Below are 27,173 nucleotides of genomic sequence, written 5' to 3' on the forward strand. Positions count from 1 at the left end.
CTCCCCTTGATACCACAAATATGGGGATCCTTCCGCAGGCTTTTCAGGATCAGGGAGGCTATGCAGCTTAGGTTTGCTGAGGCATTCGGTCCAGAGTCCTCTGGGTCACTAAGGATGACAGCCACCTCTTCCCAGCCACGTACAAGTCCATGGGTTTTTTCGGACTGTATATGATCCCTTGAAGACTGCTGCTGATGCTGAGTGCCAGGCTCCACCTCCATGCTGACACAATCCTCCTCCTCATTCTCTCCCTGTGTGATCGGTGGGCACGCAGGAACACTCTGTGAATAAAGGGGGCCTTGAGAGGTAAGGAAGTCCTCCTCTTCCTCCCTCTGTTCTGCCTCAAGTGCCCTGTCCATTATTCCACGCAGTGTGTGCTCCAACAGGTGGACAAGAGGGACAGTGTCACTGATGCATGCACTGTCATTGCTCACCATCCTCGTGGCCTCTTCAAATGGTGACAGGACAGTGCCATGCATCCCTGATCATAGCCCACTGGCGTGGGGAAAAAAACAAGCTCCCCTGACCCTGTCCTGGTGCCATAGTCACACAGGTACTCATTGATGGCCCTCTGCTGTGTGTGCAGCCGCTGCAGCATGGCCAACATTGAGTTCCACCTGTCGGGCATGTCACAGATTAGGCGGTTCTTGGGCAGGTAAATTCCTTTTGGAGGTCAGCCAGCCGAGCACTGGCATTATATGACCGGCGGAAATGCACACAGACTTTCCTGGCCTGCCTCGGGACATCCTGTAGGCCCGGGTACCTGCCCAAGAACCACTGCACCACCAAGTTAAGGATGTGAGCCAAACAGGGCACATGGATCAGTTGTCCCTGTCGGAAGGCGGAGAGGAGGTTGGTGCCATTGTCGCAAACCACCATTCCTGGCTTAAGCTGGCATGGCGTCAACCACCTCTGAGCCTGCCCCTGCAGAGCTGACAGAATCTCTGCCCCAGTGTGGCTCCTGTCCCCCAAGCACACCAGCTCAGGCACTGGATGGCATATTTTTGCCTGCGTACTTGCGTAGCCCCTAGTTCCGAGGACAAAGCACAGGAAGAGGCCATGGAGGAAGAAGAAGAGGAGGGGGTGGAGGAGAGAGGTGTGTCAGGATCGCCAGTAGTAGCATTTTGGAGGCGTGGTGGCGGAACAACCTCCAACACTACTGCACCTTGTCCTGCATCCTTCCCAGCTGCCAGCAGAGTCACCCAATGCGCTGTGAAAGATAATTAACGCCCCTGTCCGTGCCTGCTGGACCATGAGTCAGCAGTAATATGCACCTTACCACTGACCGCCCTGTCCAGCGAGGCCAAGACATTGCCATACACATGCTGGTAGAGAGCCGGAATCGCCTTCAGTGACAAAAAGTGGCATTTGGGAACCTGCCAATGAGGAACCGCACATTCTACAAACTCATGGAAGGGGGCAGAGTCTACCAACTGAAAAGGCAGCAGTTGAAGTGCTAGCAATTTAGTCAGGCTAGCATTCACCCGCTGTGCATGTGGATGGCTGGGAGTGAACTTCTTTTGGCGGTGCAGCAGCTGGGGCAGGGAAATTTGCCTGGTACAATCTGACGTTGGTGTACTGATAGCAGATTGCCCGCAAGTACTTGCCTGTGACACACCTAATTCTACACCTTCATTCCTCTCAGTGCAGGTTTCAGAGAGGACTGAAGGTATAGTGGGATTGGAGATCCCAACTGATGAGGAGCAAGGAGAGGTCCGCTTTGTTCTTTGGTGTGGGTCTTTTAGGTACGCTTGCCAACAAACTGCATGGCAGGTCGACATATGTCGGGTCAAGCATGTGGTGCCCAAGCAGGTTTGGTTATCCACTCTACCAAGTCTTCGGCATGTTGCGGCTCAACACGGCCAGCTACCGAAAAAAAGGACAAGCTTGTCCCACGGCCAAGTGCTGATGAGGATGCACCGCCTCCACGACCAGCACTGTTGCCTCTAGACACAGAGCCTGATTGCCCTCTTTTATTGGCTTGTGACTGCCTCTCCTTGTTGGCCTTCCAGACATACTAATGGCCTGCAGTGAGATGTAGCTGCACAAAGCTGGGATGTATATATATACTGATTATACTGGAGCTAGCAGAATCAACTGCCTGCCTGTAGTATTATTAGTATGAGAACACCAGCAATTATCTTCAGGTAGCTTTAGGTGCACACTGTGCAGAGGACACAGTACACTAACTGTAAATACTTCAGCTGCCTGCCTGTGGTATTAATGGGATCAGAACACCAGCAATTGTCTTCAGATAGCTTTAGGTGCACACTGTGCATTGGAAACAGTACACTAACTTTAAATAGTGCAGCTGCCTGTCTGTATTAATAATAGGATCAGAAGAACACCAGCAATTTTCTTCAGGTAGCTTTAGGTGCACACTGTGCAGAGGACACAGTACACTAACTGTAAATACTGCAGCTGCCTGCCTGTGGTACTAATAGGATCAGAAGAACACCAGCAATTGTCTTCAGGTAGCTTTAGGTGCACACTGTGCAGAGGACACAGTACACTAACTGTAAATACTGCAGCTGCCTGCCTGTGGTACTAATAGGATCAGAAGAACACCAGCAATTGTCTCAGGTAGCTTTAGGTGCACACTGTGCAGAGGACACAGTACACTAACTTTAAATACTGTAGTTGCCTGCCTGTGGTATTAATAGGATCAGAAGAACACCAGAAAATGTCTTCAGGTAGCTTTAGGTGCGCACTGTGCAGAGGACACAGTACACTAACTGTAAAAACTGCAGCTGCCTGCCTGTGGTATTAATAGGATCAGAAGAACACCAGCAATTGTCTTCAGGTAGCTTTAGGTGCACACTGTGCAGAGGACACAGTACACTAACTGTAAATACTGCAGCTGCCTGCCTGTGGTATTAATAGGATCAGAACACCAGCAATTGTCTTCAGGTAGCTTTAGGTGCACACTGTGCAGAGGACGCAGTACACTAACTGTAAATACTGCACCTGCCTGCATGTGGTACTAATAGGATCAGAAGGACGCCAGCAATTTTTTCAGGTAGCTTTAGGTGCACACCGTGCAAAGGCCACAGTACACTAACTGTAAATACTGTAAAGACACCTGCCTCCCTGCCAATATATTAGGAAGAGAATAACAGGAACGGATCTAGCTAAACTGAATACAGTGTGTGTATATATATATATATATATATATATATATATATATATATATACACAACACCTAGCATGCATATATATATACAATACACTGTAAGTGCAGCTAACCGACTCACCTGCCTACTCTATCTAACCTAAATCAAATGACACTGTCTCTCTGTCTATCTCTCTTCGCCTCTGCAACACACTACACAAGGCCGCCACACAGATGGCCTTATATAGTGTGGGGCGTGTACTAAACCCCCTGAGCCATAATTGGCCAAAGCCACCCTGGTTTTGGCCAATTACGGCTCTCTGTACAGACGGCGCTGTGATTGGCCAAGCATGCGGGTCATAGTGCATGCTTGGCCAATCATCAGCCAGCAATTCACTGCAATGCCACAGTGAATTATGGGCTTTGACACGCCACTCTAATTTGGCGCGAACGGCCCATAACGTTTACAATTCGAAGAACAATTGAACATGCGATGTTCAAGTCGAACTCGAAGCTCATCCCTACCCACATCTCCATGTAACCCTGCCCCTCCAGAATTACCATGGCAGCAAACCCGCCATGGGGCTCAGTTCAGTGTAAGGGCGGCAGAGGCAAACCACCTCCCACGTGACCTGGCCTGTGGCAAACATACTGAGGTCTGGGACAGGACACGGCCAATGATTATCCACTGCGTCTGCCCACCTGGGCTGGGACCCTATTGCGCATTAGCGGGGCATGGACCGCACCATGCATGTGCAAGGCAGCGGGCGCCACGATGCAATGGCGTCACTTACCCAGAAACCACCCAGCCTGCAGTAGATATACTGTCTCATGAGATGGGAGGAGACAATGCTAATCCCACCCTTTCCCAGGAGTGGAAGTGGAAGGGGACACAAAGCCAGACCGCACGTCGGGGGACACCCCAAAACAAACATCCACTAGATAGAACCTGGCTAGGACAGATGCTTGGGGAGCCCTGGATTCCGAAGGCAGTGTGGACAGGAGGGATTGCAACTCCTGGAAAACAAAACAGTAAAAGAACCCTCGGAAGAAAAAAAGAAAATAAATATTTTTATATATAATAAAGAAATATATCTATATATGGATTCATTTATCTCCAGACATTCCAATAGACATAGTAAATATCATAGTAGCAAAAACCAACATGGCACATGATGCAAATGGTAATCCCTTCACATAATAAATGAATCATACAAAAACACAAGAATATGTCAAAAAAAGAAAAAACCCTTAGACGGGTAGAAAGGACCTAAAGGAAGTGGCTTCATTCAACCCCAGGGGCATCGGTTGCCCTGAGTGAATGTATTCACCTCATTTCTCTGTGTAAAATACACCTGTCCCAATCTTCCCCGCACGGATCCTGTGGGATATGTTCCAGGGTTATTCCACATGTTTGCTGTGTCCTCCACATGGCTTCTCACAAACTGCAAACAGGACTTCTTATGGCTTTCTTTTAACAATGTCTTTCTTCTTGTCACTCTTCCATAAAGGGCAGATTTGTGGAGTGCACGACTAATGCAGCGCACACACGATCGGAAATTCAGTCAGCAAAAGACTGATGAGAGCTTTTGGTCGGAAAATGCGACCGTGTGTATGCTCCATCGGAAGATTGAGAGCATGTTTTCAAATTTTCGGTCGGAAAAAGTTCCTATCCGAAAATGCGATCGTCTGTAGCAATTCTAATGTGCAAAATTCCTACGCATGCTCGGAAGCGTTGAACTTCATTTTCTCATCTGTTGTACGTCACTGCGTTCTTGACAGTCGAAAGTTCAGAGAACTTTTGTGTGACCATGTATGCAAGGCAAGCTTGAGAGGAATTCCGTCGGAAAAGCCATCAAATCTTTTTCTGACCAAAATCCTGATCGTGTGTAAGCGGCATAATAGTTGTCCTGTGGACAGATTCTCCCACCTGAGCTGTGGATCTCTGCAGCTCCTCCAGAGTCACCATGGACCTCTTGGCTGCTTCTCTGATGAATGCTCTCCTTGCCCGGCCGGTCAGTTTAGGTGGACGGCCATGTCTTGGTAGGTTTGCAGTTGTGCCATACTCTTTCCATTTTCCACAACTTTATCCCTGACCTGTCTGGTGTGTTCCTTGGCCTTCATGATGCTGTTTGTTTACTAAGGTTCTCTAACAAACCTCTGAGGGCCTTACAGAACAGCTGTATTTATACTGAGATTACATTACACACAGGTGGACTCTATTTACTATTTAGAGGATGTCTGAAGGCAATTGGTTCCACTAGATTTTAATTAGGGGTATCAGGGTAAAGGAGGGCTGAATACAAATGCCCCCCACACTTTTCACACATTTATTTGTAAAAAATTTGGAAAACTATTTATCGTTTTCCTTCCACTTCACAATTATGTGCCCCTTTGTGCTGGTCTTTCAAGAGGTATGAATACTTTTTCAAGGCACCTTAAATGTTTATTTTCTGGTTTGTGATAAATAGTTTTTTTTCAAAGAGTAAAATGAAATTTGCCCATAAGCAATACAAGAAGTCGCCAATGATGATTGATGGACATGAAAGAAGTCTTCAGTATTTATGTGGCTCGTGTTTATCTTATATTGGTAACAGAATACAATTTAGCCTGAAGGAAATATCTGAACAATTATAAGTGGAATTTATGGCTGCTGCTGTCCGAGGCCGAGAGGCATTATCTGTCCCCCAGGGACATTTCTGTACTGATGAGGAGAAAACACGATCCTCCTCCGATCCCCGGAGATTTCCCTGCGAGTCGTCCCGACCTGACTGAGGATAAAGACAGATGAGGTCCTTCCCTTTCTCAGGAAAAATCTGCCCGTCTATTGCCAGCTTTACTCTCTTCCCACCCGTTATTTACCCCGAGATCTACAAGCCACCCATAGCCAGGTGAACAGATGTCATACAACCTCCACAGCCAGGTGAGCAAACATCACAAGCCACCCATAGCCAGATACACAGACATTACACATTACTTATACCCAGGTGAACAGATGTCCCATGAGGCTGATAGCCAGGTGCACAGACATTGCACACTGTTCATACCCAGGTACATAGGTGTCCCACGCTGCTCACAGCCATATGCACAGATATTTCATGCTACCCAACACAGGTGAATAAATAGAACATACTGTCCACAGCCAGATGTACATGTTCCAAGACATCCAGAGAAAGCTGAGCCAGTCACATCAGTCTCTGTACCAGAGGAGCTTACACTCTAATCCCCCCCCATCACACACTATTATTATTATACATGTATATAGCTCTGACATATACCGCAGTGCTGTACAGAGATCACTGAGCAATCACATCAGTCTCTGTACCAGAGGAGCTTACACTCTAATGTCTAATGGGATAGAGAAGAGTCCGGGTTGGCGGAGGTTGTACCAGGGGATGCTAGTGTCTCTGTCCCATCAGAATCTGTGTCTGTGATGCCCTCTGTGGTGTCAGTGTCCCCCCCAGTCTGTGGTGTCAGTGTCCCCCCAGTCTGTGGTGTCAGTGTCCCCCCAGTCTGTGGTGTCAGTGTCCCCCCAGTCTGTGGTCCCCCAGTCAGTGTCAGAAAGTGTGGTTGTCAAGTCTGTGTCTGCACCTATTGTTTCTCCTAGTGTAGTGAAGGCAGCGGAAGGTGCTGGACCAGAATGTATGGTGGTGCCAACCCCTCCTCCTCTGCGTATGAGAAGTTGCGGGTGGAGTGAGGGATGGATTGGATGATGGTGGGGGGGGAGTTGGGAAGGGCATGAGGGTGGCTGGTGCAGAATGCAAGGTGAATGATGTGGAAGTCGGGGTGAATGATGTGGAAGTCGGGGTGAATGATGTGGGGGGAGGGGTTAATGGGGGGGTTTGGAATCGCATCCTGATGGTGAATAAATCTCAAAATGTTTCTTAGCCTGGATTGTGTTTAAGTTGAGGCTCGGGGTTTGTAATTGTTTCTTTCTATGTTATCTTGTCAGGAAATGGTTTTCTTTACTTGCTGATGTAAGCATGCTTGTTTTTGTTTAGTAGTTGTTTATTTTTGTGTAAATATGTTTTTATTAATGAGCTGTATATTTGTGTGATTTTATAATAAAAAATTTACACTCTAATGTCCCCCCCCCGTCACACACTATTATTATTATACATTTATATAGCTCTGACATATACCGCAGTGCTGTACAGAGATCACTGAGCCAATCACATCAGTCTCTGTACCAGAGGAGCTTACACTCTATTGTCCCCTCCCCCCACAGTCACATCAGTCTCTGTACAGAGGAGCTTATACTGTCACTTATCTTTGATTTTATGTTTCTCTTGTGTCTCATATGATGTCATGAATCTCATGTGATGTCATGTGTATCAGATAATGTAAATTGTTACTTTGGGGGAGAGTAAAGCTACTTGCACATTTCTTCCTTTCAAAAACTCAGGAAAAACAAACGTGTGTTTGCTGCTTTTTTATATCATTTTGGCCGCAATTCTGGTGCATTTTGCACCTGTGAAAAAAAATTTAAAAAATGTGACTTTAAAAGCTGCACCAAAAACACAACCGCAGGTGCATTTTTTATGGGTTTTTGCCACGTTTTTGATGTGGTTTGCATTAATTTCAGAGGAAGTGCGTTTTTAGTGTGTTTTTTTTTTTGCTGCACCAGAAATGCATTCCGCTTTTTCCACTTCAAGAAAAGTGTGTCAGTGTGAAAGCAGCCTGACTAAAACTGGAGAGTAGAGAATCTGGTGCAGCTCTGCATAGAAACCAATCAGCTTCCAGGATTTTTTTTGGCAAAGCTTAATTGAAGAAGCTGAAATGAGAAGCTGATTGGCTCCCATGCACAGCTGCACCAGGTTTTGCACTCTCCAGTTTTAGTAAATCTCCCCCTTTGTGTTGTAGAAATGACTTGACTTTGAGGATAGTCATCTTTTGCCCCCTTGCTGTTTGTGGTGAGTGGTGACATCCCAGCAGAGTGACGATGGACGCCCCATGCTCAGTCACACCGGATCCACATTTCATTAATTCTCTGTAATGAGCGCCTCTGGAACAATTCTCAGTCCAGGGAGCACTGGGCGGGGTGATTCCTCTGGGCGGGGTGATCCTTCTGGGCGGGGTGCTCTCTCTGGGTGGGATGATCCTTCTGGGCGGGGTGATCCTTCGGGGCTGGTTGACTCCTCCCTCCTGACTGGCTCCACCCTCAGCAGACCTCCTATATATGAAGAGGTAGAAGTGCAGCTGATCACAAGTTTGTCTGAAAAGGAAGCAGAATGGCAGATAAAGTGAGTATGAGCACCGATGGAAGCTGCAAATGGGTTGTGTAGGCAGTGGTTGGTATAGTGATGTGGGAAGTGGTGTGTATGATGCTGTTGGGTAAGGGCAGTGGTTGGTATGGGGCAGATGGATGTGGGTAGTGGTGCTGGTGAGGGTAGAGGGTTGTTGGGTGTAGGTCAAGGTTTTGGTTCTTGTCCTTCCAGTTATTTATGTTTAGGGTGTGATGATTGTATTTTGATATCCTGGCACAGAGCAGGGTCACCCTATCTGGGTATTCTTAGTATAAAGTATATACTGGGATGGCTCAGACACTCCTCTCCTCCACATCTGCCCTTAGTGACCCATCATTGCCATGTTTTTGCCTCCTTATCATTAATGTATGAATAATTATATTAACCATTTGCTGTGCAGTTTTATAAATCTAATGTTCCAATTCTGAGATGTGACATGTCCAGTCCCTCTGGGTTACTCCATTGTGCCAGATCATTACATCTCTCCATACAGGATGGAAGCCGGGAGTTAGAGCAGGCCTTGTGCCCGTCAGTAATTGGCACCGTCTGGCTGTCTGTAGATAGGACTGTAACTTGTATAAAGATCTGGGCAGCCGGCATACATGACATGAACATTATAAGAGAAAATGTATATATTGTCAAGTCATTGATCTGTCATTAGAAGACATTTGTGATCTGCTGGGGATGTCTGAGCTCCCTCCCCTCCCCTCCCCCAAACAAAGGATCCAACAAAGTGCTGCGACCCACGAAAATCCCAAACTTATGGGGGTGGTGTAGTGGGTAGCACTCTCGCCTAGCAGCAAAAAGGGTCGCTGGTTCAATCCCAACCATGACACTACCTGCCTGGAGTTTGCATGTCCTCCCTGTGCCTGCGTGGGTTTCCTCCAGGTACTCCAGTTTCCTCCCACACTCCAAAGACATGCTGGGAGGTTAATTGGCTTCTGTCTAAATTGGCCCTAGTATATGAATGTGAGTTAGGGAGTTTAGATTGTAAGCTCCTTGGGGGTAGGAACCGGTGTGAATGTACAATGTATATGTAAAGTGCTGCGTAAATAATATTATTTTATTATAATATTTTCTGTCTATATACAGGGTGTAATAATAATCTCCCTTCTCTCTATTATAGAAGGTGTAATAATTCTCTTTTCTCCCATACAGACGATTTACTTCTATAACTTCAGCCTCAAACGCGGTCACTGTGTGGAGGTGGAGGGCTTCATTCCGGAGGACTGTAAAGAGTAGGTGAAGATGCTAACCTTGGCTACTTCTTATATAATGTCTGCTCTCTGTATAATACAATTTACCAAAAGTACAACTTACAAAAGTAGAAAAGTGTGCTCTGTGTACAATACATCCTACTGACCCCTCATTACTGGGAATTTGGGGTGTGTGGTCCCTCAAATAATACCCAACATCAGATTGTTTTGCTCAGCAAGTTTAGTTTCAACATTTGTACTTCTACATTGTGACAAAATGTCATCCTGGATAAAACTTGTCTGATGACTTATCAGCCATCATCTGAAATGTGACAACTGACATACATTCTGTCTTTCTTTAATCCTGGACCCCACTAACTTGTATAGCTGCAGGCACTGTGGAGAAATTCATCCTCAAATTTTACAGTAGAAAGCACTTCATCACTAACACATACTTGGAGGTCCAAACATCCCTGAAATGGCAACAGGGAGTTAAATGGCACAAAGTGGTGGTGACTCCTCAGTTCAGCTCCCCCTCCTAGTAGTGTCTCCTTAGCCCAGTTACACCTTCTCCTTCCTACAGCAGAGACTTTGGAAGTCTTGGCTCACTTTGCTCTTTCTCCAAGCAGCAGCCCATCTCTCCAAGCTCCCTTTCCCAGTTGCTCGGGTCACTCTGCTCCCTCATCAGTGACTCGGCAGCTCAGATCTCCTTCTCCCTCTCACTAGTAGGATGGGAGAACTGAGACCAGACTTGAATGACTTCACTAAACTTTCAGGAAGAATTGTTCCACAGTGGCTGCAACTACAAATCACAAAAGCGTTCGCACCGACCTAGTGCATTACCATAAATCTATTTTATTAGGTAAATAAGTGGCAAATTAATATTCAAACATCATACATAGGCATATCTAAAAAGCTGATCAGACCACCTCCAGTCCACCATAATCCCCAGATGGAATGGGAAGACCTCATAGTGTACAGGAAGGGCTGACATGTTTTGAGGTTCAAGATTTCTTCTCAGAGCAAAATACATGTGTAACAGAATACCATTTTAAATATTAAAATGTGCTATTGACAAAAACTGAGCCCCCCCTGGTGCAGGGTAACACAGGTTACATGAGCACTTGAAAAATAAAATCCCCAAACACAATGCACAAGTATAGGGTTAAATGTATGTAGTGAAGTCCTGAGCCCCTTTTGGTTTAATGAGAACCTCCAGAGTCAGGGACAGCTGACACCCTTCTATATAGAGTGGGTTACAAGGCATGGTGGGTGTAATTAATTGGAGCAGAGACTGCGAGCCAGGCCTTCTCGTCCAACATCAGTGCCTGACCTCACAAATACCCTTCTGGAAGATTGGTCAAACATTTCCATAGACACACTCCTAAACCTTGTGGACGGCCTTCCCAGAAGAGTTGAAGCTGTTATAGCTGCAAAGGGTGGGCCAACTCAATATTGAACCCTACGGACTAAGACTGGGATGGGAGTAAACTTCATGTGTGTGTAAAGGCAGGTGTCCCAATACTTTTGGTAATGTCTGTATAGTCATGAGATTTTTTTTTTTTGTAAAATTGGATAGATAATAAATATATGTGATAGAAAATATTCAATGGCAAAAGATCAAAAGATAGTCAAATTGGTCTATAATTTGGCATTCTGTAAATAAACAAATAAAGAAAGATTGAAGCGCTTCACTGCGTGATCAGTAAAAATAAATAAATAATGAAATAAATAATATAACCCACATACAAAATCAGTTAAACAAATCCAAATACTGTGCAATGGTCACGGATTTTAGCTGCATTTTCATTGCACAGTATTTGGATTTGTTTAACTGATTTTGTATGTGGGTTATATTATTTATTTAATTATTTATTTATTTTTACTGATCACGCCGTGAAGCGCTTCAGTCTTTCTTTCTTTCTTTATTTTTAGTGATTCTGAGCACTCTTTATTGATAGCAGCCTCACAGATTTATTTGATCTTTGGAGTTTTATCTTAACCACTTGAGCCCCGGACCATTATGCTGCCTAAGGACCAGAGGTCTTTTTCCAATTTGGCACTGCGTCGCTTTAACTGCTAATTGCGCGGTCATGCAATGCTGTACCCAAACGAAATTTGCGTCCTTTTCTTCCCACAAATAGAGCTTTCTTTTGATGGTATTTGATCACCTCTGCGGTTTTTATTTTTTGCGCTATAAACGGAAAAAGACCGAAAATTTTGAAAAAAAATGATATTTTCTACTTTTTGTTATAAAAAAAATCCAATAAACTAAATTTTAGTCATACATTTAGGCCAAAATGTATTCGGCCACATGTCTTTGGTAAAAAAAATGTCAATAAGCGTATATTTATTGGTTTGCGCAAAAGTTATAGCGTCTACAAACTAGGGTACATTTTCTGGAATTTACACAGCTTTTAGTTTATGACTGCCTATGTCATTTCTTGAGGTGCTAAAATGGCAGGGCAGTACAAAACCCCCCCAAATGACCCCATTTTGGAAAGTAGACACCCCAAGGAAATTGCTGAGAGGCATGTTGAACCCATTGAATATTTATTTTTTTTGTCCCAAGTGATTGAAAAATGACAAAAAAAAAAAAAAAAAAAAAATATTTACAAAAAGTCGTCACTAAATGATATATTGCTCACACAGGCCATGGGCCTATGTGGAATTGCACCCCAAAATACATTTAGCTGCTTCTCCTGAGTATGGGGATACCACATGTGTGGGACTTTTTGGGAGCCTAGCCGCGTACGGGGCCCCGAAAACCAAGCACCGCCTTCAGGATTTCTAAGGGTGTAAATTTTTGCTTTCACTCTTCACTGCCTATCACAGTTTCGGAGGCCATGGAATGCCCAGGTGGCACAAAACCCCCCAAAATGACCCCATTTTGGAAAGTAGACACCCCAAGCTATTTGCTGAGAGGCATATTGAGTCCATGGAATATTTTATATTTTGACACAAGTTGCGGGAAAGTGACACTTTTTTTTTTTTTTTTTTTTTTTTTTCATAAAGTTGTCACTAAATGATATATTGCTCACACAGGCCATGGGCATATGTGGAATTGCACCCCAAAATACATTTAGCTGCTTCTCCTGAGTATGGGGATACCACATGTGTGGGACTTTTTGGGAGCCTAGCCGCGTACGGGGCCCCGAAAACCAATCACTGCCTTCAGGATTTCTAAGGGTGAAAATTTTTGATTTCACTCTTTACTACCTATCACAGTTTCGGAGGCCATGGAATGCCCAGGTGGCACAAAACCCCCCCAAATGACCCCATTTTGGAAAGTAGACACCCCAAGCTATTTGCTGAAAGGCATGGTGAGTATTTTGCAGCTCTCATTTGTTTTTGAAAATGAAGAAAGACAAGAAAAAACATTTTTTTTTTTTCTTTTTTCAATTTTCAAAACTTTGTGACAAAAAGTGAGGTCTGCAAAATACTCACTATACCTCTCAGCAAATAGCTTGGGGTGTCTACTTTCCAAAATGGGGTCATTTGGGGGGGTTTTGTGCCACCTGGGCATTCCATGGCCTCCGAAACTGTGATAGGCAGTGAAGAGTGAAATCAAAAATTCACGCCCTTAGAAAGCCTGAAGGCGGTGCTTGGTTTTCGGGGTCCTGTACGCGGCTAGGCTCCCAAAAAGTCTCACACATGTGGTATCTCCGTACTCAGGAGAAGCAGCAGAATGTATTTTGGGGTGTAATTTCACATATTTCCATGGCATGTTTGAGCAATATATCATTTAGTGACAACTTTGTGCAAAAAAAAAAAAAAAAAAAAAAAATTTGTCTCTTTCCCGCAACTTGTGTCGCAATATAAAATATTCCATGGACTCGACATGCCTCTCAGCAAATAGCTTGGGGTGTCTACTTTCCAAAATGGGGTCATTTGGGGGGGTTTTGAACTGTCCTGGCATTTTATGCACAACATTTAGAAGCTTATGTCACACATCACCCACTCTTCTAACCACTTGAAGACAAAGCCCTTTCTGACACTTATTGTTTACATGAAAAAGTTTTTTTTTTTTGCAAAAAAATTACTTTGAACCCCCAAACATTATATATTTTTTTAAAGCAAATGCCCTACAGATTAAAATGGTGGGTGTTTCATTTTTTTTTTTCACACAGTAATTGCGCAGCGATTTTTCAAACGCATTTTTTGGGGAAAAAACACACTTTTTTTAATTTTAATGCACTAAAACACGCTATATTGCCCAAATGTTTGATGAAATAAAAAAGATGATCTTAGGCCGAGTACATGGATACCAAACATGACATGCTTTAAAATTGCGCACAAACGTGCAGTGGCAACAAAATAAATACATGTTTAAAAGCCTTCAAAAGCCTTTACAGGTTACCACTTTAGATTTACAGAGGAGGTCTACTGGAAAAATTACTGCCCTCGATCTGGCCTTCGCGGTGATACCTCACATGCATGGTGCAATTGCTGTTTATGTTTGACGACAGACCGCCGCTTGCGTTCGCCTTAGCGCGAGAGCAGGGGGCGACAGGGGTGTTTTTTTTTTTGTTTTTTTTTTTCTTTATTATTTTTTTGCTTTTTTAATCTTACTTTTAAACTGTTCCTTTCATATTTTTTTTTTTAATCATTTTTATTGTTATCTCGGGGAATGTAAATATCCCCTATGATAGCAATAGGTAGTGACAGGTACTCTTTTTTGAAAAAATTGTGGTCTATTAGACCCTAGATCTCTCCTCTGCCCTCAAAGCATCTGACCACACCAAGATCGGTGTGATAAAATGCTTCCCCAATTTCCCAATGGCGCTATTTACATCCGGCGAAATCTAAGTCATGAAATACTCGTAGCTTCCGGTTTCTTAGGCCATAGAGATGTTTGGAGCCACTCTGGTCTCTGATCAGCTCTATGGTCAGCTGGCTGAATCACCGGCTGCATTCTCAGGTTCCCTGTTGAGACAGGAGAGCCAGAGAAAAACACGGAAGACGGTGGGGGGGGGGGGGCATTCCCTCCCACGGCTTGTAAAAGCAGTCTAGAGGCTAATTAGCCGCTAGGATTGCTTTTACATGAAAGCCGACCGCTGGCTGAAAAGAATGATACCAAGATGATACCTAAACCTGCAGGCATCATTCTGGTATAACCACTCAAAGTCGTGAATGGCGTACCTGAAGACAAAAAAATGGTTAACAATGGTTAACAATAAAGCACAGTAAAGTGTAAATAATTACACACCTGAAAAACAAACATGATAAAACATAATAACAATAACAATAACAATAAAACATTGCAGAATAGAATACAGTAAAAAAGAGCAGAACAATAGAGAGAGAGAATAGAGAGAGAGAGAACAATAAAACAACAACTATATTTTTTTATTTCATATTTTTTTTTTTTTTTTACACTTTTTTTGTAACTAACTTTTATAACTGTAACCGGTTCCAGGTTCGGGTCTCTCAAAATGCGATGGCATCTTGGGAGACCCTGTGAAAGTGTGCCTAGTCTGTGCAATGCTGTACCCTACGCTAATACTCAACTAGTGAATGGTAGCGTTCAAAACATTCACCAATGCAAAGACCAGGATTGTCAGGACAGGAGGGACAATAATAGCGGGTGTCACGCCTATATCCGCGCTTGCTGCAGACATGACATCTTCTTTGGGGGGTTCGTTGGGTAGGGGTACTCGGGAGGACATAAAAATGCCTCTCATGCAGCCGACTGCATTTGGTTGGGGATGTGAATGGGGGAAGTACGGGCGCTGCAGAAGCGGTGGGTTCCCAATTAGGATTGGCGAATGCAGCAGGAAGGGCACTATGGGCACGACGGGCCTGTGTTTGTCTTTTTGGTGGCAGCGGGACACTACTTGTGCTTGCCACCTCACCAGCTTCAACTGCACTTATGGGACTCGCCACGTCACCAAGTGTTACTGCAGTGCTGGTTTGACTACGACCGGGGTGTACTAGGCCGCTGGCGCTTGCCAGTTCACCAAAACGCTACCAAAAAACGTTAGCGATCGCAGGGATCAGGCCTGACTCTGCGAACGCTGCAGTTATGCGTTTAGTGTTTTGTAAGTGACAGTGATCGATCGATACTGCACTTGGGTGGGCTGGGCCGGGCGGAGGGGCAAAACGCAGGTGCTAGCAGGTATCTGGGCTGATCCCGCTAACACTGCGTTTTTGGGAACCCTAAACTGCTGGTGACGCTAGTATAGATCTGATCGGATCAGATATTGATGCGATCAGATACTATACCACTAAGGGAGGTGTACGGTGCGTGCGTGGGTGTTAGCGGTACTGGCGCTAATCTGACGCTGCCTGGGGCTGGTGCTTGCCAGTTCACCAAAACGCTACAAAAAAAACTGTTAGCGATCGCAGGGATCAGGCCTGACTCTGCGAACGCTGCAGTTATGCGTTTAGTGTTTTGTAAGTGTCAGTGATCGATCGATACTGCACTTGGGTGGGCTGGGCTGGGCCGGGCGGAGGGGCAAAACGCAGGTGCTAGCAGGTATCTGGGCTGATTCCGCTAACACTGCGTTTTTGGGAACCCTAAACTGCTGGGGACGCTAGTATAGATCTGATCGGATCAGATATTGATCCGTTCAGATACTATACCACTAAGGGAGGCGTATGCTGCGTGCGTGGGTGTTAGCGGTACTGGCGCTAATCTGACGCCTGGGGCTGGTGCTTGCTAGTTCACCAAAATGCTACCAAAAAAACTGTTAGCGATCGCAGGGATCAGGCCTGACTCTGCGAACGCTGCAGTTATGCGTTTAGTGTTTTGTAAGTGACAGTGATCGATCGATACTGCACTTGGGTGGGCTGGGCGGAGGCACAAAACGCAGGTGCTAGCAGGTATCTGGGCTGATCCCGCTAACACTGCGTTTTTGGGAACCCTAAACTGCTGGGGACGCTAGTATAGATCTGATCGGATCAGATATTGATCCGTACAGATACTATACCACTAAGGGAGGCGTATGCTGCGTGCGTGGGTGTTAGCGGTACTGGCGCTAATCTGACGCTGCCTGGGGCGACGCATATCACCGCCGGGCGATCAGGGGGCTAAACCTTTATTTGGTAATAAACGGCGGGTGCCCTGACACTATAAAAAATAAACAAACTAACCAGCGTCAACCGTAACAGTTATACGGTGATCAGTGGTGAAAGGGTTAACTAGGGGGCAATCAAGGGGTTAAAACATTTATTAGGTAGTATATGGGGGTCCCTGACGCTATAAAACACTGACGGCGAACCTAAATATTTACCTCACTAACTAGCGTCACCAGCGACACTAATACAGCGATCAGAAAAATGATCGCTTAGTGACACTGGTGACAGGGGGTGATCAAGGGGTTAAAACTTTATTAGGGGGGGTTAGGGGGTACCCTAGACCTAAAGGGGGGTAATACTCACTGTCCCAACACTGTAACTGTCACAAACTGACACTATGCAGTAATCAGAAAAAAAAAAAAAAAAAAACTGCTGGTGTCAGTTTGTGACAGGGGGGGGGGGGGGTGATTGGGGGGGGATCGGGGGGCGATCGGGGGGGGGATCGGGGTGTTTTGTGTGCCTGGCATGTTCTACTGTGTGTGTGTGTGTTGGTGCACTCACATAGATGTCTTCTCTCCTCGGGCCGGAACGGAAAATACCGACCCGAGGGGAGATGACATCACTTCCTTTGCTGCTGTTTAGCATACAGCAGCAAAGGAGTGTTTTCATTGGCCGGCGGCGATCGCGAGGGGGGGGCCACGAACGGATGGTCTCCCCCTCATCACCGATCGCCGCTGGACAAAAGACGACCGCCTCGGGCACCGGGGGGGGGTCCGATCGGACCCCCCACCCGCGGAAGGCAAATCACGTACCCTGTACGTGATTTTGCCTGTCCGTGCCACTTTGCCGACGTACATCGGCGTGAGGCGGTCGTCAAGTGGTTAAATAACTATCACAGCGCTTTGTGGTTTTATACACTATATTGTAAATACACAAATCCATTGTGAACAAGTCTACATGATAGGAGTGTGAAGATATACATACAGTGACTTTCTCCATATAGAGAAGTGGAGGGGTTCCTCGTGTGCAGCCCATTGGGGGGCACCTGTATAATACCACCATGGCCCATGGGGAGCTCATAGGTCAATCCTTAACTATATGTCCTCTCAATAAGTGTGCATTCTTCTGTATTTTATAGTTTTTGCTTAAAGATTCTTTATAGTCCTGAGAGAGCAGCAAGACTGTCGTGAAAGTTTAGCCAAGAGGACAACTTTATTTTTTTCTCTTAAGCACCACACCTGAGTGCAGGAGGTTACTGTTTTGCTGCAACTAGAAATGTCAGTGAGGGATTGTCTGAAAGCTTACTTACCGCTTGTTAAGAATATGTAAATACCCGAATGTCCATGTCCATGTCCATGCATCAAATATATGTCAAAGAGAAATTTGCAGCGATCTACAGAGTCGGCTTATCCTCGTCTGTCCTTCCCGGGAACACTGCGGGAGCGGTGATAGGTTAGAGGGGAACGCACGACTGACATAGTATTGATGTTACAGGCCCTTATAATATACAAACATTGTGAGTTTTTTTGTGAGATCATTTTAAATTGATAAATAATTGTTGTACTGGATTACGCTATGTGGAATTTTTTAATCTGTTGCTTGCAATTGTAGTGATATAATATATCGGGTGGTATAGTAGTATAGTGGTATGGTGGGTATGATAATTAATTAGTAAGTACTCTTCCGCAGCAACCCAATTCTTCCAGAGAGATGCACTTTATTGACTTCCAACACAGAACAAAGTCCACAGATGACAAAAAATCAGACAGAGTAGATATAATTCAGAGCCCCATGTTCCTAGGTCTGTGTGTCCATACACAGACAAGCCTCACCTAAACTATAGACTGAATGCCGTGTTATATTCAGTAGACACTGAATGGCTGAGCAATTTGACTGGCCGTTTCAATTTAGGACTTTGATAAGCTTTAGTCTATCAGACAGACAACAACCCCCAGCCGTGAGCAGCTGTAGTCATAAACCGCCCCAATTTGCACTCCCGCATATCAACATCAACAAGTCCCCTTAGATATGTGTAATTAGATTAACAGATACAACCTGAACACCCTTTTGAGCCCTTGGAATACCTACATTCCTAATCTGCATTCTTGTATATTAATATCAACAAGTCCCCCTGATATATTAGCCTCCCCAGGAGGGAGCCTCCGCTAGGCCAACCCAAAACACTCCTCGATCCCATTGTTACCCCCTCAAGTCTAATTACCATCAATAAATACTTCTTCTATGGTCCTTTAAACAATCTACCCTCTAAAATCTTCAATTAGGTTAACAGCCCATACCTCACACCCCTAGGTAGACTTGAATAAGACTAACACATCAAAGGGTCTTCAGCTGTTATATTAAAATTGAGTTGGCTTGGACAAATCGACCATTGTCAACTCAATTCTGGCCTGGTTAATATTGACTGTATGTGTACATACATGTAATAATGTCCCACATAAATCGGTGAACATATTACAACAGCAATGAGCATAATACAGATGAAAAGTGTCCAGTGATCAGCAATTATCCCTGTGAGCGTGTTAATCAGCAGGGTCTGCTAAGTGGATTACCTACAGGGCTGTGGCACAAGTGGTGTGGTGATGGAGACTTGAGATCGCTGCTAATATTTTCTTCCACGATCGTCTAGTTTATACTCTCCTGCCTTTTCTTAACCACTTGCCGACCGCCTAACGCAGATATACTGCGGCAGAATGGCACGGGCAGGCAAAATCACGTACCTGGTAGGTCGGCATCGTTAGGGGAGCGATCAATGCTGAGGGGGGGGGGGGCACTCGTTCGTGGCCACCCCCTCGCGATCGCTCCCAACGAATGAAAATCTTCCTCTGCCGCTGTAATGTAAACAGCGGCAGAGGAAGTGATGTCATCTCTCTTCGTGAAGCCTTTTTGTTCTGGCACCGAGGAGAGAAGACATCCAAGTAAGTGCATCAACACTACACATTACAGTAGAACAGTGTTTCTCAACTCCAGTCCTCAAGGCGCCCCAACAGGTCATGTTTTCAGGATTTCCCTCAGATGAAACGGCTGTGGTAATTACTAAGGCATTGAAACTGATCAAATCACCTGTGTAAAATAACGGAAAGCCTAAAAAACATGACCTGTGGGGGCGCCTTGAGGACTGGAGTTGAGAAACACTGCAGTAGAACACTCTAGGCACACTTATCACCCCCCTGTACCCCCTGTCAGTGACACCAATAGCAGTTTTTTTTTAAGTTTTTTTTTATTACTGCATTGGTGTCATTTGTGACAGTTATAAGTGGTAGGGCAGTTAGTGTTAGGCCCCTTAATGTCTAGGGTACCCCCCTAATAAAGTTTTAACCCCTTAATCACCCCCCCCATCAACAGTGTCACTAAGAGATCGTTTTTCTGATCGCTGTATTAGTGTCACTTGTGACGCTAGTTAGGGAGGTAAGTATTTAGGTTCGCCGTCAGCGTTTTTATAGCGTCAGGGAATCCCATATACTACCTACTAAAGGTTTTTAACTCCCTAAATGCCCCCTAGTTAACCCTTTCACCACTGATCACCGTATAACTGTTACGGGTGATGCTGGTTAAATAACTATATGTGGAATCACACCCCAAAATACATTCTGCTGCTTCTCCTGAGTACGGAAATACCACATGTGTGGGACTTTTCGGGAGCCTAGCTGCGTACGGGACCCTGAAAACCAAGCACCGCCTTCAGGCTTTCTAAGGGCGTAAATTTTTTATTTCAATCCTCACTGCCTATCAGTTTTGAGGGCCATGGAATGTCAAGATGGCACAACCCCCCACAAATGACCCCATTTTGGAAAGTAGACACCCCAAGCTATTTGCTGAGAGGTATAGTGAGTATTTTGCAGACCTCGCTTTTGGTCACAAAGTTTCGAAAATTGAAAAAAGAAAAAATACATCTTGTCTTTCTTCATTTTCAAAAACAAATGAGAGCTGCAAAATACTCACCATGCCTCTCAGCAAATAGCTTGGGGTGTCTACTTTCCAAAATGGGGTCATTTGGGGGGGTTTGTACTGCCCTGCCATTTTAGCACCTCAAGAAATGAGATAGGCCGTCATAAACTAAAAGCTGTGTAAATTCCAGAAAATGTACCCCAGTTTGTAGACGCTATAACTTTTGCGCAAACCAGTAAATATACGCTTATTGACTTTTTTTGTTTTTTACCAAAGACATGTGGCTGAATACATTTTGGACTAAATGTATGACTAAAATTGAGTTTATTGGATTTTTTTTTTTTAACAAAAAGTAGAAATTTATTTTTATATTTTTTTTCAAAATTTTCGGCCTTTTTCCGTTTATAGCACAAAAAATAAAACCCGCAGAGGTGATCAAATACCATCAAAAGAAAGCTCTATTTGTAGGACGCAGATTTTGTTTGGGTACAGCATTGCATGACCGCGCAATTAGCAGTTAAAGTGACGCAGTGCCAAATTGTAAAAAGTGCTCTGGTCAGGAAGGGGGTAAATTCTTCCGGGGCTGAAGTGGTTAATGGACTTTCACTGAGTGGATCACCATTTGATACTTTGTTTAGGTGGGCTCTTAAGCAATTTCTTTGATATTTTTAAATATTTGCTATTTTTGCACTAGCGCTGCTAATGTGTTAGAAAATTTTCTTTGACATATATTTGCATCTCATTTTAGTATAGCAGCTGCTGACTATTTTATCAATATTTGCTCTGTGCGCTGAGGGAGGGATACTGAACAGTTTTTTTTATTTTTTATCTCTCATTCTTTGATACCCGTATGTCCATGTCCAGGCTACAGGTTCACTTTAGGTATTTTATGGTTTGGGGACGTGTATTACCAGGACCCCATTTGTTTATAAATGTGTTAACCATTATAGTTTTTAAAGACTCCAAAAATATTTGTGTGTGTGTGTATATTTATATATTGCTATTATGACTTAAGTTGTAGAAGTACCTCTGATACCCATGGGAGGACCACTGGTGAATGACTCCAGTACGATATCCAACAAGGTCAGCTGAGAAGAATAATTGCTGTTTCTGTCTTTCTAGGTTTTTCATAAACTTGGGAACAGATATAAAGAATTTTGTGATACACTTTGATGTTCGCATTGACTACAGAGGATACAAGCGCGTCATAATCTTGAACTCGTTTAAGGACGGTGTCTTTGGAGAGGAGCAGAAGGAAACGGTCTTTCCCTTCCAGGTTGGGACGGACACCAAGGTATGTCTATGCTGGGAGGGGCAGGACTAATGTTGATGGGGCAAAGTGGCATCACTGTTCATATTGGACCCCTATTATATCTCCAAATGATGCAGTAGGCAGCGATGTCTTAGGTCAAAGGCATGTAGGCTGTTATGATGGTTGTCCCTTCAGCTCATTTCATGAATGATCCATAGGAAGATCCAATGGATACCATCATGCTGCCATTGTGTGCTATGATAAAATTGGCTTGCAAAATTTTTTAGTGTAACATTTCTTTTGTGTATGCATGTATTATTGAAAATGTTATGTTTGTGCAAGGCTTTTTTTCTCAAACAATAGGTGCTGGAACTTAACCACGGCCCCACAAAACCCCTCCCCCCACACACACCCTCCAAATCACATCAAATAGTGGGTGTGTTCAGTCAAATTTCACGAAAACAGTAGGAGGGTCTTAAAGGGGCATTAAATACCAGGATTGCATTACATACAGAGTGCAGGGCTGTCACTTGTAAACACAGAAACCAGACTTCTGTGTTTACAAGTGATTGTGGTGAGCAGGCACCAATGGGTCTGAGCCAGAGGTGGTGGAACTCAGTTCCACCAAGTTCCCCCTGAAAAAAAGCCCTGTGTTTGTGAGATGATTATTATAGGAAGAGGAAGGAACAGGGATCAGGAAATCCCTGACATGGAATGTTACTAAAAAGTCTCCTATAAAGGCTCAATCTGGGGAGTAGTGTGGGGGGGGGGGCCGGGAACTGAAGCTCATCAGTCTCATGCTACAACTGTTATGAAGGGACCAATGTGTGTGTGTGCTGGGGACGGGTGAATGCTCTGCTCATCTAAATTCATCTCTGGGGAAATAATTATTCAAACTATAAAAGTGACGAGGCTTAATTCTATTTGGGGTAGCATAAAAAATAACTGACCCAGAATAATCGTGTTCTCATTTACCCCAAGTCAGTCATGGTAGATGGGACCCTTTCTGGAAAAGGGAGATTATTTATCAGTATCGAAAGATTCAAGAATTACATACTTTTGCAGATGACAAACTGTATTGAAAATAACAACCAAAAGGCATAAGATTCCCTTTGTTATACATATGTAGCGGTACCCTCGTGATGGCTGCTGAGTTAGTTATAGCAATCCGCCCATCGCCCTGCTGCCGACCTCCCATCGCCAGGTAGACGACATTAAAGCGGAGTTCCACACAAAACTGGAACTTCCGCTTTTCGGAACCCCCCCCCCTCCGGTGTCACATTTGGCACCTTTCAGGGGGGAGGGGGGTGCAGATACCTGTCAAAGACAGGTATTTGCACCTACTTCCCGCATAGACTCCCATGGGAGTCTATGCTTCTTCCTGTCCCGACCGCGCTGTCTGCTGGGAACACAGAGCTCCCAGCAGAGAGCGGGGACCACTAGGGATGCGCAGCGCGACTCGCGCATGCGCAGTAGGGAACCGGGAAGTGAAGCCGCAACGCTTCACTTCCTGATTCCCTCACCTAGGATGGCGGCGGCAGCTGCCGAGAACCGAGCGGGTTCTCGGCGTCCCCTGCTGACATCGCTGGACCCCGGGACAGGTAAGTGGCCATGTATTAAAAGTCAGCAGCTGCAGTATTTGTAGCTGCTGGCTTTTAATATTTTTTTTTTTTTGGCGGTGTGGGTGAACCCCCGCTTTAACCAGTCAATGATTTCGTTTCCTTTCTCTTTATTACCAAGGTATATGAGATGCCCATAGAAAGTTTACTTTAATGGGAATCATCCATGGCCTTGGCCTAGTAAATGGATTTTCCCTGTAGAATCTTCACTGCAGACTATTGCTTCTTCTATTGCTTGGCATATCTGTCTGAAGATTTTCTACTTAATGCTTCCAGTTAAACGAAAAGAATCACTCTGAATAATTCCCCTCTAGACTGACGTGGTTGTCCTGTTAGATGTCATAGAGCCAAAGGCCTATACCACCTATCTTCCATGGCTCAACGAACTAAACAGCCTCAGTGTCTGGAAGTTACTGTCCACTTCTGTTCATACTGTGTTCCTTGGCCACACGGCACGCTGCACTACTCACTCCTGCTCTTGCTTCTTTATGTTACACTGACCTTCTACTTTGGATCAAAGTCCTGTGTTCCCCGGTCACAGGACGCTGATCTACTTTCGCCACTTCACTGCTACTTCTTCTGCTTTATCTTCTCCAGCATGCAAGTCCTGTGTTCCCCAGTCACAGGACGCTGATCTACTTTCGCCACTTCACTGCTACTTCTTCTGCTTTATCTTCTCCAGCATGCAAGTCCTGTGTTCCCCGGAAACAGGATCTTGATACTTTCTCATGGAGATGAAGATCTTCCCTTTGGACTCCTTCCTAGCAGCTCCTTCATTCCTTTCCCACACATGGCGCATCCCCCCATGGGGACGCCTGATGTGACACCTCCATACTACATGCCGTCTGCTCCTCAAATCTCTCCCCCCGGAAGCATGTGACCCCAACCCCTGTCGGAGGCCTTCCCCCTGCCAACACCAAAAATGAGTGACAGGCAGCCCATGTGAGGAGCCCTAACCAATTAAGTCAAGGTCCAACCCCCCCCTTCATAAACAATTCCTATGTAAGCAGAGGTGGATCCCTGAGCCAGAGTATAGGTGGCCACACCCCCCCTTATGCTGACACTCCCATTCTCAGATTAAGATGACCAAGCCTGAAATGAAACACGGGTCTAGCCAAATTTACCTGCACCTAAGCCCCACCAGCTAGAAAAATACTAATCTAGCACCTACCTGTAAGTAGAGGGTGCTACACACACACATCAAATGTTAAGCTCAGCCCCCTAGAATTCACTGTCAAATGTCAGAGCATCAGTGCACAGTCAAGTCAAAGGACTTCTGCATGGTTCTCACCTTTTGGCATGTAATGTAGACACTATATAGTTGGCATGTCATGCAGTAGCCTTTCACAACCCCCCCGGGAACCCTTAAATCTTTTTTAGGTGGTGGGGAATGGCCCTTGCATTGGTGGCCAGTGTTAAGAATGTCCCACTTACAGTGTTGGTCAACATGCCACTCTTATAGGCAGCAAAAAAGCATTGGTGTCGTGAAGCTGGCCCTGAAGTAAGTGGGCACCATCAAATGGGAGGTTAATCGGCCACAGCTTAAGGACCCCTAGAAACTTCTGAAGGAACCCTGGGTGAGACTGGTTCTCATACCAGCAAAACTGGCCATCTGCTATTGATCTCCTGAGGGCTCCAGTCATTGTTCTAGGTGACTGATCAGTTCTCAGAGACTTTGTCACTAAAACATTGCAGCACAGAAGCACCTCCCATTTTTTTTTACCTTTCCATCAACAGTTTTCTGGCACACATAAAGAATACATAAGACGAGCTACGTGCAAATATCATCTTGTGGAAAGATTTTTGTTGAAATGACCGGTTTGGTGGTAGTCTGTTTCTATGGCCAACACTCATTGACTTTTTATTGTCCAGCAAGCTGACACTGTGCCATCTCTTTTCTTACAGGTTTGCTTCCAATTTGAGCAAGACAAGATCATCATACTATTACCTGCTGGCAACCATTTCTCATTTCCAGTCCGCTTTCCCATAGAGGAGATCTCCTACTTTGAAATGGGACACCTCCAGCTAAAGTCCATCACACTAAAATGATGAATCCCGCAATAGAGGAGCTGCCTGTCCCACATGTCCATATCCAGGTTCTGTGAAATGACCATAGTGGATGAAGGGGGAAGTTCTTTAATCGTGTTTTGTAACCCCCTCCCCCCAATCTGCATCCTTTGCTGCTCATGTAAACATACATTGTGCTTTGCTCAGTACTAGAAATGAATTCAATCCACATTTCAAATAAAATCCAATGAGCTCTATTGTGTCTGATCAATCTTCTTTTTTTATTTATCACTAATCTGACTTTGGATTGATTGCTGTAGTTGATGGCAAATCACTGCCTGCTGCATAGCGCCCCCTGCTGGAGGTTTGTTGCATTACTTTTAAAAGTTAGTCACCAGCAGAGGGTGCTAATACTACATTTTCTGCCTGCATAGTCTGATTTCTTGGATTTCTAGTAAAACAATAGAAATCCTTTATCTTATATTTTTGTGGCTCCAGACTGAAAGCTGCACCCAGATAGTATATCCCAAGCTTTACCCATAAACTTTCAACACAAACAATTGCAGGCTGAAAATTGCAATTTCACAACATTTAACTGTCTGTAAATTACAGAAATGGAAGCTGCCATGGATTTGCCCAGTACAGGCCGTGGTTGGGTATGGGCAGTGAATGAAGTAGTACCCCAGTATGGGCAGTGCTGGGGGTAGTAGTTACTGGAGCAGCTTTAGTCTCAGTGTAAGGGTAATAGATTAGAGAGCAATAGATTAGGGGTAGTAGTAAAAACAGGGCTTTTTTTTCTCAGAGAAATGGTGCAGGAACTCACCCTCTCCATCCAACTCTCCGCCCCAACCACCCCTCAGCCACACCTTCCTCAGAGGAGAGAATTACAACGGCGCCAAAAATTGTAATTAGTTAAGGAGGCTTAGAACTGTGTATCACATTAGGCAAAATAAATTAAATGGTAAATTTCACCATGGAATGTTTAATTGTTGACATAGATATACAGACAGTAAAAAATTAGTTTCATATACATAAGAAACGCGCACAGGGCATAAACATGGTAAAAAAGTACACATATAGCAACACATGATTCTGATGGTAAGTAGATTGAATAGTATAGCATAAAAATGTCAATGGCAGTATCCCAGTATGCCCGATACCGACAAGTGTACCCACACGATAAGTATGCATCCACTAAATAGTATAGAAGTAGCATAATTGAGTATATAAGATAGTAGTTGGATAAGTATGATTCCGTATAAGATGTAACTGGGGCATCAAAACAGATCTTGACGCGTTTCGTGGATATGTCCACTCATTAGGAGCCGATGCGGCCAAAATTCCTATGGAATGTATATAGAAATATGATGAACCATACTATTAATGTAAAGAGAGTATCAAGGTGAATGAACATTTAGTGTGTATAGATGGTTAACCAACCACACTCACCAACTCAGACAGCGAGTGCAGTGCACGGTGGTGGGTGCAGGGTGAGCTAGGAGCTCTCTGAACATATTCCCCCTCCCCCACACACTCTCACAGTGCCCTCCTCTCTGTCTCTGCAAAGTTCTCCCTCCTTTTCACAGTGATGGATCCCTCACCCTTCCCCCATCACCGCTCTCCATGTTATGTGCGGGCTTTTATTTCTGCACAGTGCAGTGGACCGGAGAGTTCCACCTCCTGTAGCACAGAGCTGAGGAGATGTTTCGGGGCTCCTCGGCTCCGATCTACAACGACTGATTACCGGCGGTAGGCAGGGATGGAAGCTTCCTCCCCAATCACTGCAGCAGCTGAAGGTTGGGACCTCGCCAGTGA

At 44.8% G+C, this 27,173-nt stretch overlaps 1 protein-coding gene across 1 annotated transcript; it reads left to right on the forward strand.

Moving 5' to 3' along the window:
* Positions 1 to 8,313: 8,313 nt before the first annotated feature.
* Positions 8,314 to 25,615, forward strand: LOC141102357 (galectin-1-like). Its single transcript, XM_073591311.1, has 4 exons — positions 8,314 to 8,355; positions 9,517 to 9,596; positions 21,603 to 21,774; positions 25,257 to 25,615. Exons 1-4 carry the CDS (start codon positions 8,344 to 8,346, stop codon positions 25,398 to 25,400), a joined length of 408 nt encoding a protein of 135 aa, XP_073447412.1. The 5' UTR covers positions 8,314 to 8,343; the 3' UTR covers positions 25,401 to 25,615.
* The last annotated feature ends 1,558 nt before the right edge of the window (positions 25,616 to 27,173 follow it).

Source organism: Aquarana catesbeiana, linkage group LG07, assembly GCF_042186555.1.
Source record: "Aquarana catesbeiana isolate 2022-GZ linkage group LG07, ASM4218655v1, whole genome shotgun sequence".
NCBI classification, from domain to species: Eukaryota; Metazoa; Chordata; class Amphibia; order Anura; family Ranidae; genus Aquarana; species Aquarana catesbeiana.